At 40.0% G+C, this 13,345-nt stretch overlaps 1 protein-coding gene across 2 annotated transcripts; it reads left to right on the top strand.

The window, feature by feature from the left end:
* Positions 1–63: 63 nt before the first annotated feature.
* LOC117761509 (inter-alpha-trypsin inhibitor heavy chain H3-like) lies at positions 64–6,596 on the top strand. 2 transcript variants are annotated; one of them, XM_034585467.1, is made up of 13 exons: positions 66–185; positions 1,201–1,361; positions 1,491–1,595; positions 1,942–2,104; positions 2,198–2,308; positions 3,162–3,290; positions 3,421–3,540; positions 4,440–4,608; positions 4,700–4,810; positions 5,007–5,188; positions 5,544–5,723; positions 5,943–6,052; positions 6,302–6,596. In XM_034585467.1, exons 1-13 carry the CDS (start codon positions 114–116, stop codon positions 6,579–6,581), a joined length of 1,893 nt encoding a protein of 630 aa, XP_034441358.1. In that variant the 5' UTR covers positions 66–113; the 3' UTR covers positions 6,582–6,596. The 2 variants fall into 2 exon arrangements, with proteins under 2 accessions (XP_034441359.1, XP_034441358.1); XM_034585468.1 differs by lacking the exon at positions 3,421–3,540 and having other exon boundaries at positions 64–185.
* Positions 6,597–13,345: the final 6,749 nt, after the last annotated feature.

Here is a 13,345-nt window from a genome sequence, read left to right as displayed (position 1 = left end):
TTTTTCCCAGAGGGGGAAGAGTTTGCCCTTAAAAAAAAAAAAAAATCTATTCCTGTTTGGGTTTAAAAGACGTTTCCAGCTTTCTGGTTTGCACTCTGGTGGGAGAGGTTATCATGGAGAGAGCTGTGGTGTACGTCACCCTCTTTGGGCTGCTGCTGGCTTTGGTTACCACTCTGCCAATCAAAGTAAGTTTACAAAACCTAGTAGACAGAGACAGAACCACACTGCCAGGAAGAAGAATCTTTCAAATATATATACATCTATAATTGCATTTGACAGACAGTTATAACATGTGAGACTCTTGCTTATTTTCAGCATAGCTCAGCATTTGACAGTTACAACACACTGAACTCTGCCTCTGATAAACATCAGTTTCAAGACCCGCTGGCTCTCTACCTTCAATGTTGTTTGATATTGTGTATGTGTGTGTGTGTGTGTGTGTCTGAACTTACTTTTATCATGTTGTAGGGACATACATATGTTGACATAGTCACAGTTAAGGGCTCATCTCCCTCCTGCAGACCAGAAACAGACTCCCTATACATACAAATCTTTAAATCTTAGTGTCATGGAAAATTCTTAAATCTAAAGAGCAGTGGCGGATCTAGGATTGTTCTAAATCGGGGGCATAAAGGGGCCACAATCTACAGAGAGATTTCTTGTTTACTGTTAGCTCCATAGCTTTGAACAAAGCCAAACTTTTTTTAATATAGTCTGGCAATGGTTACTTTTTAAAACAAATCGTGTACTCAAAAAAAGCGTAGAAAATAAAAAAGTCTGGACAGTTATATTTATTGTACACTACAGGGGCACTTCAGGGCCCAATCAGATTCAAACTGGGGCCAGTGACCCCCTGGCCCCGCTCCTGGATCTACCCCTGTTATGAATAGGTCAGTGTGATGTAAATGTTGTGTGCGCATCTCTGAAAGCATACACACATACAAACATACTCACATACACCCACACACATACACCCACAGACACACAAAGTCATTGCGTTGCGAAATCAAAATGAAAAATAAGGAGAATGGGGAGTTTCTGCACTCAGACCAATGAGATTTAGCTGATGCCTCCCACCGTTACCTTGTTTTTCACATTTCATCTGATCTTTGGTCAGTTAGTCAACACCCAGACATCAATGCAGCCTTGTAAAGAAAACACACACTCACATTGTGCAATGTGTCTGCCACATTTGTTCAGGAGGACTGGGACATCTACAGCTTTCACATCAACTCCACAGTGACCAGTCGTTATGCCACCACTGTCATTACAAGCCGTGTGGCCAATCGCATGGACGAGTCCAAGGAAATAGAGTTTCACGTCCGGATTCCCAAGAATGCCTTCATCAGTAAATTCAGAATGTATGTGACGCAAAAATGGCCGGTGGATATTTGCAGGCATCTATCTGCACATGAGGAATTACACATTGAATAACATAAAACAAATGAAAGTTTGGGTATGAAATGGAAATCTTCCCTGCTCTTCCTCAGGTTTATTGATGGGCAGCTGTACGATGGTGCTGTGAAAGCAAAGGAGCAAGCTCAGCAAGAGTACACTGACGCTGTGTCCCGTGGCCAGAGCGCTGGGATTGTCAGGTGCACAGATCAATTCACACATATACATTCGTTGAGTTTTAAAGTCTTATAGAAGTGGGTTTAATGTTGTATTTTAGACCATTGTGTGACCTTTGGGACTTTTCTTGAAAAAATGTAATTCTTGCAAAAGCTACTTTCACATCTTCCAGCCTATTAAATCCCTTTATGAATCAATCTGAGAAGGAGAACTCACTCCTTAGTTCACATTTTCAAAAGTCATATCCACACTGAGGTTATAACCTGCGATGAAGTGTCACAAGAAACATTATTTCATTTTAAAGGGTCTAAGCTCCACAGGGAGATGGGGACCACTGCTCTAACGCTGTGATTATTGTCTGTGCTGCAGTTCTGTTGGGAGGACCCTGGAGGAATTTAAGACTTCTGTGACTGTAGCTCCTCACAAAAAGGTGACCTTTGAACTCACATACGAGGAGCTGCTGAAACGCCGGATCGGCAAGTACGAGCTGCAAATCCACGCTCGCCCCATGCAGCCTGTCAAAGACTTCAAGGTGTGTCTTTTCAGTGGTCATCTGGGAAACCAATACTGGGGCAATAACATCTTGTAGAGCCTTTAACTATTTTTATTTCATTTTTAATGTCAGGTGGATGTGTATATTCACGAGAAAGCCGGCATCAGTTTCATTAACGTTCAAGGAGGACTGAGCACCAAAAACCTGGCTAATGCCATCACCAAAACACATGCAGATAAACAGGTACAGCAGCCAGGGAAATACTGATTTGTATTTAAAGGTTCAGGGTGTAGAATTTAGTGACATCTAGTGGTGAAGTTGCATGTTGCAGCTGAATACCCCTCACCTCACCCTCCCCTTCCAAGCATGAAAGAGAACCTGTGGAAGCCTTCAGTTGTCATACAAACTCAAAAGGTGTTTAGTTTGTCCTGTTTGAACTACTGTAAAAAACATGGCGGCCTCCATAGAGAGGACCCGCTCCATATCTAAATATAAAGTATTTAAATATAAAGGCCACATTCTAGAATAAAGAAAACAACTATTTGTTCAATTTAGATGAAAGGATTATTTTATATTCAATTTCTGCTTATTGATCCCTTTCACCTATGTCTTACACACTGGACCTTTAACTAAATTGCAATTGTAAGGTTTAGAAGTTAAGTTAATTCACATGTTTGAGTTAACTTACCAAAAATGTGTGTTTTACATAATTCAGCGTTTTCACGTTTATTATATATATATATATTTACACATTGAAATATTTACATTTGTATCTTCAACAATAATGTGTTGAATCTGCTTCTGTGGTTCCCTCACATTAACCTCAGTCTAGTCCCCACTAGAAGTGTTGTCGTGGGGACGATGACTGTGGAGAACTGTTAATACTGTTCAAAATACTGGCTTATTGCTAATCCTTGTGGTCCTCTCCTAGCATCATTCATGTATTTTTACACACAGTATATCTCACATTTGCATTAGTTTGCACTGTAAAAAACTGTATTTCTCACCAACTTGCCGTGCCAATAACAATGAATCTATTCAAATTTGATGATCTTTCCGATTGATGAAAACTATTATGGATTCTCCCTGTTTACAGGCGTGGGTGTATTTCTACCCCACCGAGGACCAACAGAAAACATGTGACAGCTGTGGAGAGCAGGGTATGAATGGAGATCTGGTTGTTGTGTATGATGTGAACAGAAAGGCCTCGATTGGAGACATTAAGGTACTTTGATTTTGTAATGATTAATTTATCAGCATTTAGCATTGATGGCCAAAAAAAATACTTGCTTTCTAAAATGTATATTTTGTCTTCTGTCTTTTCTAACCTCTCAAACTTTCTTCTTACTCTCCAGAAAAGTTCGGATGGGTACTTTGTTCATCACTTCGCTCCATCTAATCTTACCCGAATATCCAAGAAAGTCGTCTTCATTATTGATCAAAGTGGCTCCATGAGTGGCAGAAAAATTCAACAGGTACAGTGAGTTTGTGACAGATGAGCTGTGTCCCGTATCATCGGTCGCTTTCTTCGGAGGATGCCGTCTATGCGACCTACGACGGAGCCCAGAGAGAAAATTTAAAATAAGATCTCTTCAGGCCTGATTTGCGTCACCAGCTTGTCCCACCTTTACCACTAACGGGTAATAGCATCCTGCTGTTGCATGCGACAAAAGGTTTTAATGCCCTTTGTCTTGGCAAAATGTTTTCGAGTTGTCCGTCCATATGTCCCATTCTTGTGAACTAAATATCTCAAGAGCTCCTTCAGGGAGTTCACTTGGATTAAAGAATGAACTAATGAGATTTTGTTGGTCGAAGGTCAAAGGCCTTGGTCACTGTGAGCTAGCAAATCACATATCTTGCCTTGCGAACGCGATATCTCCGAACCGCCCTGAGCGAATACTTTCACATTTTGCACAAACATTGACTTGGTTTAACTGGATTAGCTGATTGACTTTGGTAGCCAAAGGTCAAAGGTCACAATGGCTGACTCAGAGTCTGAGAAAAGAATCTATGCAGACTGAGACTGCACTGGGTGGCGGAAGCATACAACCACAGCATGGTACTTTAATAAGTGTAGTCATCTGAGATTTTGGTCTTGTTGTTTGCTGGCACCATTATTTCTTTGAAATTCATTTTGTCACTGAAGCGCCATGGCTCTGGGGATAGGTTAGTCTTAGAAGGATCCACCTGTTGGAGCCTTCACTGCTCTGGGATGAAAGGACACATTTGTCAGCCGTATTTAAAGGTCAGCCATGTCGCACCACCATCTGTGTTTAAAAAGAAGCCTTCGAAGGATGCAGCTCCTGAATTGACACACATCTATGACATGATTAACTTAAATCAAAGTTAATTATGATTTTTATCTGTTTCTTAGACGAGAATAGCATTACTCCATATCTTGAGTGACCTGGCAGAAGACGACTACTTTGGTCTCATCACCTTTGACAGCGAAATCTTTCACTGGAAACGAGAACTTGTTCAGGCCAGCAAGGAAAACCTGGATGGTGCCAAGGAATTTGTACAGCGTATAAACGATAGAGGAGGTGAGGTTTTGCCAATTAATATGTTTATTTTGGGATGCAATGCATTCGACAGCAGCATGGCAGGGATAAAACATTTTCCATCTCATTTTAGCCACGGACATTAACCTGGCAGTGTTGGAAGGAGCCCGTATGCTGAATGCACATCGCAGAGAAGGTTCAGCATCGATCCTGATACTTCTCACTGACGGAGACCCAACTTCAGGTTATAATAAAACACACTTGCACAAATACTTAAAGAATGATAAAAAATTTCGACATTTTGACATTAACATATTCAACAATTAAGTCCATAAAATGTATTTATGTACGCACTGTAACCTCTTACTCACCCTAGATAGTTGTTTGGTTGCACTGTTTAAGGGTACTTTTAACTTGCCACACGTCATGTGTCTTTGCAGGTGTGACAAATCTGGGAAGAATAAAGTCAAATGTAAAGGAGGCCATTGCAGGCAAATTCCCACTCTACTGTCTTGGTTTTGGTTATGATGTCAACTTTGAGTTCCTGAAGACGATGTCGCTGCAGAACGATGGTGTGGCGCGGCGGATCTATGACGACTCTGATGCTGATTTACAGCTGAGGGTATTCTCCACTGCTGAGGCTTCCTTCACATTTTGAATATATCCTGTTTACCATGTGATTTCTGACATTTTCATTGATAAGTGGATGATTGTATCAAATTCAATTGATGTACCCGTCCTGTACAAATGCACCTTGTAGGTTTCTCTACAAATAAGTTCAGTTTCAGTTTGTAGTGAAAGGTGTATATTATGCATATTTAATTTAATTTAATTTAATTTTGTTTATTTAATTTAATTTCATTGCCTATTTCATTCTGTTCTATACTTGTGTATGTTCTCTTGTCTACCTCATTCTGACCATCTGCTGCTTTCTTATCTTAGCTGAAACATATTGTGACCACATTGTGTTTCAACAGGGTTTCTATGTAGAGGTGGCCACTCCTCTGCTGACAGATGTGACAATGATATATTTGGGTGGGACCAATTTAACCCAGACTAACTTCAGCCAGTATTATGATGGCTCTGAGATCGTGGTGGCCGGTCAGATCACTGACAACAACGTTGAAACCTTTATTCCACAAGTTGTGGCCCTCTCTGTAAGCATCGCTCCACACTGCACATCTGCTGGAATCTTTGTTATCTTCGTAGGATTTACATATAATGAACTGTTTGGTGTCTATTGTCTCATTTTAATGTTGGTTTTTACTTTAATTATACATGTGTTCCTTGGATGTCTAGAAAGGCGCCATTGAAATTAAATTCATTGTTATAATTTATTATTATTCTTGTGAAAGTTCCTATTTATACTTTGACAGCGGAATAGCAAGGTGACGTTTTCGGAAACAAACATCACTGAAACAGTGTCTGACGACCTCATCCAGAGGGTTTGGGCCTACCTCACAGTCAAACAGCTTCTGGAGAAAGAGTGAGTTTGATGTCAGCCATCTTTTTGTCCTTATGTTTGTAATTCGTCATTAATTAAATGGAAACTTTATATTTCTATAAAACCACTTAAATGTTGAGTCACCTAATAGTTATAAATACTGGAACTGGATGTTTTTTCCCCAGAGCCCAAGCCAATGACCTGAGAAACAATGTAATTGTTTATCAAAATTGTTGTTGAATCATTGTCAGATGATCAAATGTCAGCTTGTTTAAAACACATGTGACACAGGCTGCAGTTGTCTGGACCGGAGAAGGACAAAGTGAAGGAGGAGGCCTTGGAGCTGTCGCTGAAGTACAGCTTTGTGACCCCACTTACATCCATGGTGGTCACCAAGCCTCCAGGAGAGAGCACAGATGTGCTTCATAAACCACAGGAAGGTGGTACACACACAAACCCACAGAGGGGTTCTGGATTAGGTCTTGCAGGAGGTTCTGCAGGAGGTTCTGGAGAAGGTACTTATAGCTTCTTGACGACAAGTGCTATCATTCAACGTAAGCAACTAACCTGAGCAAAATAAACACATTGCAAAATCGTCATGGCACTTTGTTATACCAGGCTAGAGACATCTGCTTTATTTGGTATAAGATGGTGCAATTACAATACATGAATTCAGTTATGCATTAATTAAGAGCATCGGATTCCTGGTATTCAGTTTGTGGATATATTGATAGATTTGTCAGTATTTATCAATACTTAAGCCTGAAAATACAGTTAATGAATTAATTAACAATAATTAACAACTTGATTGTTTTATGAGCAGGAATTCTTATTGTGTTGTTGTTTTTTTTCAAACAAGGCAGTGAAATAATTTGGAGCTTTTAGAGACACAAAGTTACACAATTATGTGGCTGAGGGAAAAAGAATGCACAGAAAAAAACACTGACAAAAACACAGTTAGCAGGAAGAAAAAAGAAAAAGAAAACTAACAGCTTGGTTCAACCGATCAAATATCGGAGAACAAATATTTAGTCTCAATTAGAACATTTACAAACTTCTGTCCACATCATTCCCTCCTGTAAATGTCTTGCCCTGAGCATAAACCCAAAGATCTGTTGGATGATTTTGATCCCAGCAAGATAGTTAAATCAAAACCAATATCGCAAAATGTTATTACCTTGCCCAGATTTCAAGTCACATGGAAAACTTATTTTTTTAACCGTGCAAATTTTTTTAAATATTTTGTGTTTTACTAAAAACCTTTGATTCATCAGAAGGATGATGAGGCCTTGGGAGGAGTATTTCAAAGTGACCACATCTTAACGTTATGTTTTCATCTTGTCCCTTTTTTTCATGCTGGAAATCGTTTCGTTCAATATGGTCAAATCCAAGATTACAGTATGTAAAAACAATGGATGCAGTTTGTACAATTGCACTGTTCACATGTAACCACCCTGTATGTGTCATTGCCTTGTGAGATTAAAAAGGAAAATAACGGAGATGGGAAGTTTCTGCACTTGGACCAAAGGTATTTTTGGAAGGATATTTGATGATGGGAGATCACTATCAGAGTTGTTCAGTTACATGGACATTGTGGAGCAACTTTATATCTGTGATGTGTGTGTGTTTCTTTATGCTTCGATCAGCATGGGCTGAGATGGACGTACTGCGTGAGTAACTGGTGCTCTGACCAATGTCATGATTCACCTTTAGAAACATTAGAGGCACGACACGATTGATCAATACGCAGGATTGAATTTACTAAACAAATAAAAATATCAATCGCATGATTTAATATGAGTAAGATGTTCCTTCACAGATTTAAATACAGGTTAAGAAACCTATTTTTAGTTGAAAACTACATGGAAAAAATATTTGATGAGACGTGTCATCTTAACTTTAATGTTTCATTTTGATTTACAGTTGTTTATGTTACAATGACACCAATTTTCTTTGGTTGAGGTATAGAATAATGTTTGTTTTTAGGGATTGGCTTTAGTTTAGGTGTCAATTAATGTAATTTCCTCTTAAATTAAAACGTCTTTGAAAGTTTGGTAATATAAATGTATTTAACTGCTTTTGTCTTAATTTATTCACAGAAATGTTTTACGAAATGGAAGATGACAATTTGTCTACAGTCCATTTTCCTCCTACAATTGTGACAGCTACTGCTCCTACTACTACTGCTACTGGTAGAGTATCACTTGTGTACATTATAACGTTGTTCACTGTGCATGGTGTGGGGAAAATGGTGCACTTACAGGACTATAAAAGACAACATGAATTGAATATAAGATAACTAAAATCGTATTTGACACAATTCAGCCAAACATATAAAAAGTTATACAGTGATCAGTAAAATGAGTTTGTACTTTGGGACCCGTATTATCAGTGAAGTCTATCTAACCATTGTAATTATACACAAAATCTAAATTCCCACACTTCGCCTAAAATGTATTAATTATTTATAATTACTGGTGAAGTGCCTGTTCTGAACCAGCCTCTTTGGAATGGGCTGGGGTTTTCTTTTCAAAATAAAAGCTCTGCAATTCAACTCAATACCAAGCATGGCAGCAACAAAAAGAACATTATGCTTTCACTTTGAAGACCAATTACCAAACAGGAAAAGATCCCATGAATGTTGCTGCATGATGGAGATCAGCACCTGACACCAGTGAATGTCTGTGTCTGTCTGATATGTTGAAATAAAACTAATCAGAGAATCAACATTTTCTGACGCCGATTTTGACCCCTGGTTAGACCCACTTTTTGACGACTGCTGTAGTTTATCTGAGGACAAACAATATTCCATATAACAAATTTCGACATATAAACCACAAAAGAAAACATTTTAAGGCAGGTATGCACCATAACTACGATTCTCTAGTCAACTAAAGTCACTCTGGTTTTAAAATCTAGTGTGAGGCCATAACAGCAAATTTCTTTAAATCTTTCTTCCATTGCCATCGAAGCACAGGCATGTTTTCACCTTGTAAACGTAAATTACAAATGATCTTCACACAGAAAGCATACATGAGCACTGATCACAACCGCCTGAGAGTCGAGATGCCATAATACATCTGTAGTTAAATCAGCTGTGTGTCTCTGTGTGTCTGTGTGTCCCCAGCTCCTCTTTCTCACAGGTTTTTGCTGAAAGCTGAAAATCTGTCTATTCCACTGTGCTTTGACATCACTGGAAATGAACGGCTTAAACTACTTCACAGTCCCAGCAGGGGTCAGTAATGTGTCTCATTTTCCCTTACAGTAATATTAAATGAATGCCTTTTGCTTTTCATGTTTGTAGAGAGTTGTCACTCTTTTTCTGCTCAGGATCTTTTTGTCTGTTATGAAGTGGGTATCAACCAATGTGTACTCCCCACTTTTAAGTTGTGTTTGCTCTCTTTTTGTACCAGAGCTGTCTGTGAACGGTGAGCTGGACTCAGTTGCAGATGGGGGCTTCACAAAGATCGTCATCCGCGTCAAAGCTGACCTGTACATTGACATTGACGTCAATAAAATCATTGTACGAGATGGACAGACACTGACACCCCACACTGGAGAGGAGCTCATCACAGCTGGAAGGTAACCTTGTATTGTAATGGTCAGGAATTACATCAAGATCACATCAGGGCAAATCTACTTTGACTTTTTGTGAACATAACATCAACATAACATATAATATTATTTATTATGCTAAACTTTCACTGAATCACTATTGTTAACGTCTGTAAATTGCTCTTTATAGGTGACACTTATATGAAAGTCCCTGCAAATCCATGGTGAACCAGACAACTCACGTTTGAAATGTTTATTGCAGCAGCAGAACATAGTTTAGTGTCTAGGCTCTGAATTAATATTATGATGAGTGATGAGCAAATATCTTTAACTCCCCTGTCGGAGCCTGCAGGTGGATGCTGGGATGGTGGAGGGGCTGAATCGACTCAAATAGACCACCGAGTGAGGCTGGTCACATGATTACAGCAGCGCAGCCTGACTTGACTGCCTGAACTAGTTGGCAAACATTGCTCCATTTGTATAGTTCGATTGAAATCATCCTCAAACTCCAGTCGGCTTTGTTGCACCTGCCAGGGCAGAACAAACAACATCTTTTTCATCCTTATCGGGGCATTTGGTGACCATACATTCAGTAAAACCACACATGTGCCTCTTTATCCAAGATATTCCAATTGTGAACATGAAGGGATGCACATGGTGAGCAACAATACTCAGATATTCTGTGACATTATGTTCATATTAAGAGGACCAAAATGTGCCAAGAAAACATGTGCCACACCATTACACCCCCACCAACCGCCTGGATTATTGACACAAGTCCATGGATTCATGCTGTAGATGCCAACGTCTGACTCCGCAATCTGTGCTCCACAGCAGAAATTGAGATTCATCAAACCAGGCCACTGTCTTTAATGTCCACTTTTGGTCCTCTGCTGTTGTAGCCCATGCATTCGCCTCCAGGTTCGACATGTTGTATATACTAAGATATCGTCTGCTCAGCACAGATATAGAGAGTGGTGACCGGTTACTGTGTCCTCCGAAGAATGCAGCCTCTGAACTGAGACACAGCTTTTAGTGTGAGGACCTGTGGGGATGTGCAGGGCCTTAAATAAGGAACCGAAAAAAGAAAGTAATGATGATGCATGTTTTTCTAGTGTGACGGTGATTAAACGGAACAAGGAAGTCGATGTCGCTACTGGGGACATACGAATTGTCATCTTACTTCATGAGAGACACGGTGAAAAATTCCTGTGGCCGGTTTTAAGGCAGCATCCATCTGACAACAGCATTGAAGGAATTTTAGGTGGGTGAAAAGGTTGTGTATCTGCTCATGGCCTGGATAGCTTCATTTCCTGTTATGATTAAATATCAGGTCATTGATATATTGAATCAATGTTTGATTATTGTCTTTTTAAGAACCAGACTAACCATTTTAGTGTCATTTCTTTATGTGTCCTCTGTGTGCAGCTCTGAAACCTGCGGTTTATGAGGAGCTGCAGCAAACTCCCTCTTCCAGGCTTAAGATCAATGAGCAGGAGGTGGATGTGGACAGGTACATGTGTGCAGCTGTTTGAGGGTGCTATAGTTGTTATTGTCTATAATATACAAAGATTTATCATGAATCTCTCTTTTCTAGATCCGGTGCTGTTGACTACAGTATTGTCTCTCGCCCTACACTGGGTTGCTGGCTTGTCTCTGCCGATGCTGCCCTGCAGAGACCCCTGGATGACTTCATCGTCGCACAGCTTTAAGTGAGAGCGACGCTGTATCTCTTGAGAAGATCATCCACCTGTTATACTCAACATAAATGAATAAATAGTGTCCCAGATCCGTTTGTCTTCAACTTCATTGATTCATATTTATTTCAAACATTTTGTCAGATGGTATCACTGTTCCATTTTGTTAAGAACAAAAGGACACATGGCGTTGTTCGTTGGCATCAAATCTACACCTTGATTACCTCCCTAAGGAGGTTATGTTTTCGTCTGCAGTTGTATGTTTGGCAGCAGGATAATGCGAAAATAGTGCTACTTTTATACTTTAACAAGAAAACCAGTTCAACCCCCCCCCCCCCTTAGTTCCCTGTGCTCCAGAAGATAATCTCTAAGAGCATTTTGTGTGAGCACAAATGCACCTTGTTGATGATCAGTAGAAACAATGTAATGTGGCCTGGCAGAGCCACATTCTTGACGAAACCTGAATTAGATTATAATCACTTACGCCACCTCTATAAGGTATTGGCTCCAATCCCTTTCACCCTGCCAGTCCCAGGTAAATCTGCAGCCCCAGCTTCTGCTCCAGCTTCAGCTCCTGTCGCAGCTTCAGGCTCTGCTCCAGTTCTGCAGCCTGCTGGCATCCAGACGGCAGTGTCACTGCCTGAGTGTGCCAGGCTAGCCACGACTCAGCAAAACCTCGAAACAACATTTGCATCTAGCACCCTTCAACAAGAGGCCAGTGCTGAGGTGTGAATGAAGCAAACGTTTGCACATTTTTGAGTGTGATATTAATCTGTGCAAATTTTTTAAACAGGATAAAATCAGTGACGTTTGATTATTACTCAGAAAGCATGTTAAACACAGTTGCCTTTCAAATTCACACATGTACCTGTTTTTCTGTCCACAGGATGTGCTTCAGGACAAACCAGTATCTTTACCCAGCTATGCGTATGACAGGTGTGTGTCCTCTTCAAGTGAACTTTATGTGATGAAAATGCGTCAACAACCTGAATATGTGATTAATCATTTTTAAACTTTTCTCTTTTTGTAGTCTCAACTCTGATGTGGCATCTGGTAAGGAAACGAGCGATGGCTATGACAGCTTGGCCAGTGTGGGGAAGGGCGATGGAAAACCCAGGAAACACCACCGCAAGTCTGCCCGAACACGTTCTCGCCAAGAAAAGACAAGCAAACCCAAACTAAGCATGCTCAATGTCAAGACTTGACTTCCTGGTCACTAGGGCCGGTTTGCTTTACTCTGTTCTCTCAGTCCAAGGACAGGTTTCATTCTTCATCGATGAAATGCTTCCAGCACAAGCGCTTGAAACTTGATTTGAATGAACTTGAACTTTATCTTCAGGTGAAAAAAAAACAAACAAACACCTGTGAGAGTGCCTTGAATTGCAGTTTCAGTTTTCTGAAGAAAAACATTTAGATTCAAAGCAGACACTAGATATTCTATATATATGCTTTCACCTCCAAAGGTAAATTAAATGATTTGAATAACGAATGTGGATTAAAAAAAAAAACCCATTTAGTTTAGCGATGGAACGTAATATAATCAGGTCGTAGTTGCAGCTCATCAAATATCACAGATTGTAAGAAAATGTTCAGAAAACAAGTTAGGTTATTTAAAGACTGTAAGTTTTTCCTTGTTCACCGGAGTTAGTTTTGGTGGGATTGCTCTGCCACCTGCACCACAGCCTGTATGAATACATTGATATTCTGAATGTGCACAGGTAGATGTGGTGAGTCACGGGAGGATTTTACGGTATTGAAATCATACGACAAGGAGGGCTGAAGGACTCGGCGCACGAGTCAAAAATCATAATCATCCCATACCTCTACCAATGCAGTCTGTAGCTTTATACTGTATATCGTTGCCTTTGCGGTTTTTAAGAGATTACTGTTTGGCTGGTGGCTGTTTGATACATGCTGATGATATGAGGACGTTACAGGCACAGTCATGAAGAATGTGAACTGTCGAGAGGCCACAACTCTTTGTAAAATGAATAGGTTTTGTAAATTGTGTTGATTAGACGCTGGCCTCACACAATCACCCGGCTCATGCAGCTAATTGTATTTATCGTGGCTGGATTCATTT

This window comes from Hippoglossus hippoglossus, chromosome 5 (assembly GCF_009819705.1).
Source record: "Hippoglossus hippoglossus isolate fHipHip1 chromosome 5, fHipHip1.pri, whole genome shotgun sequence".
NCBI lineage: Eukaryota > Metazoa > Chordata > Actinopteri > Pleuronectiformes > Pleuronectidae > Hippoglossus > Hippoglossus hippoglossus.
This window is presented reverse-complemented; position numbering and strand designations above follow the sequence as displayed.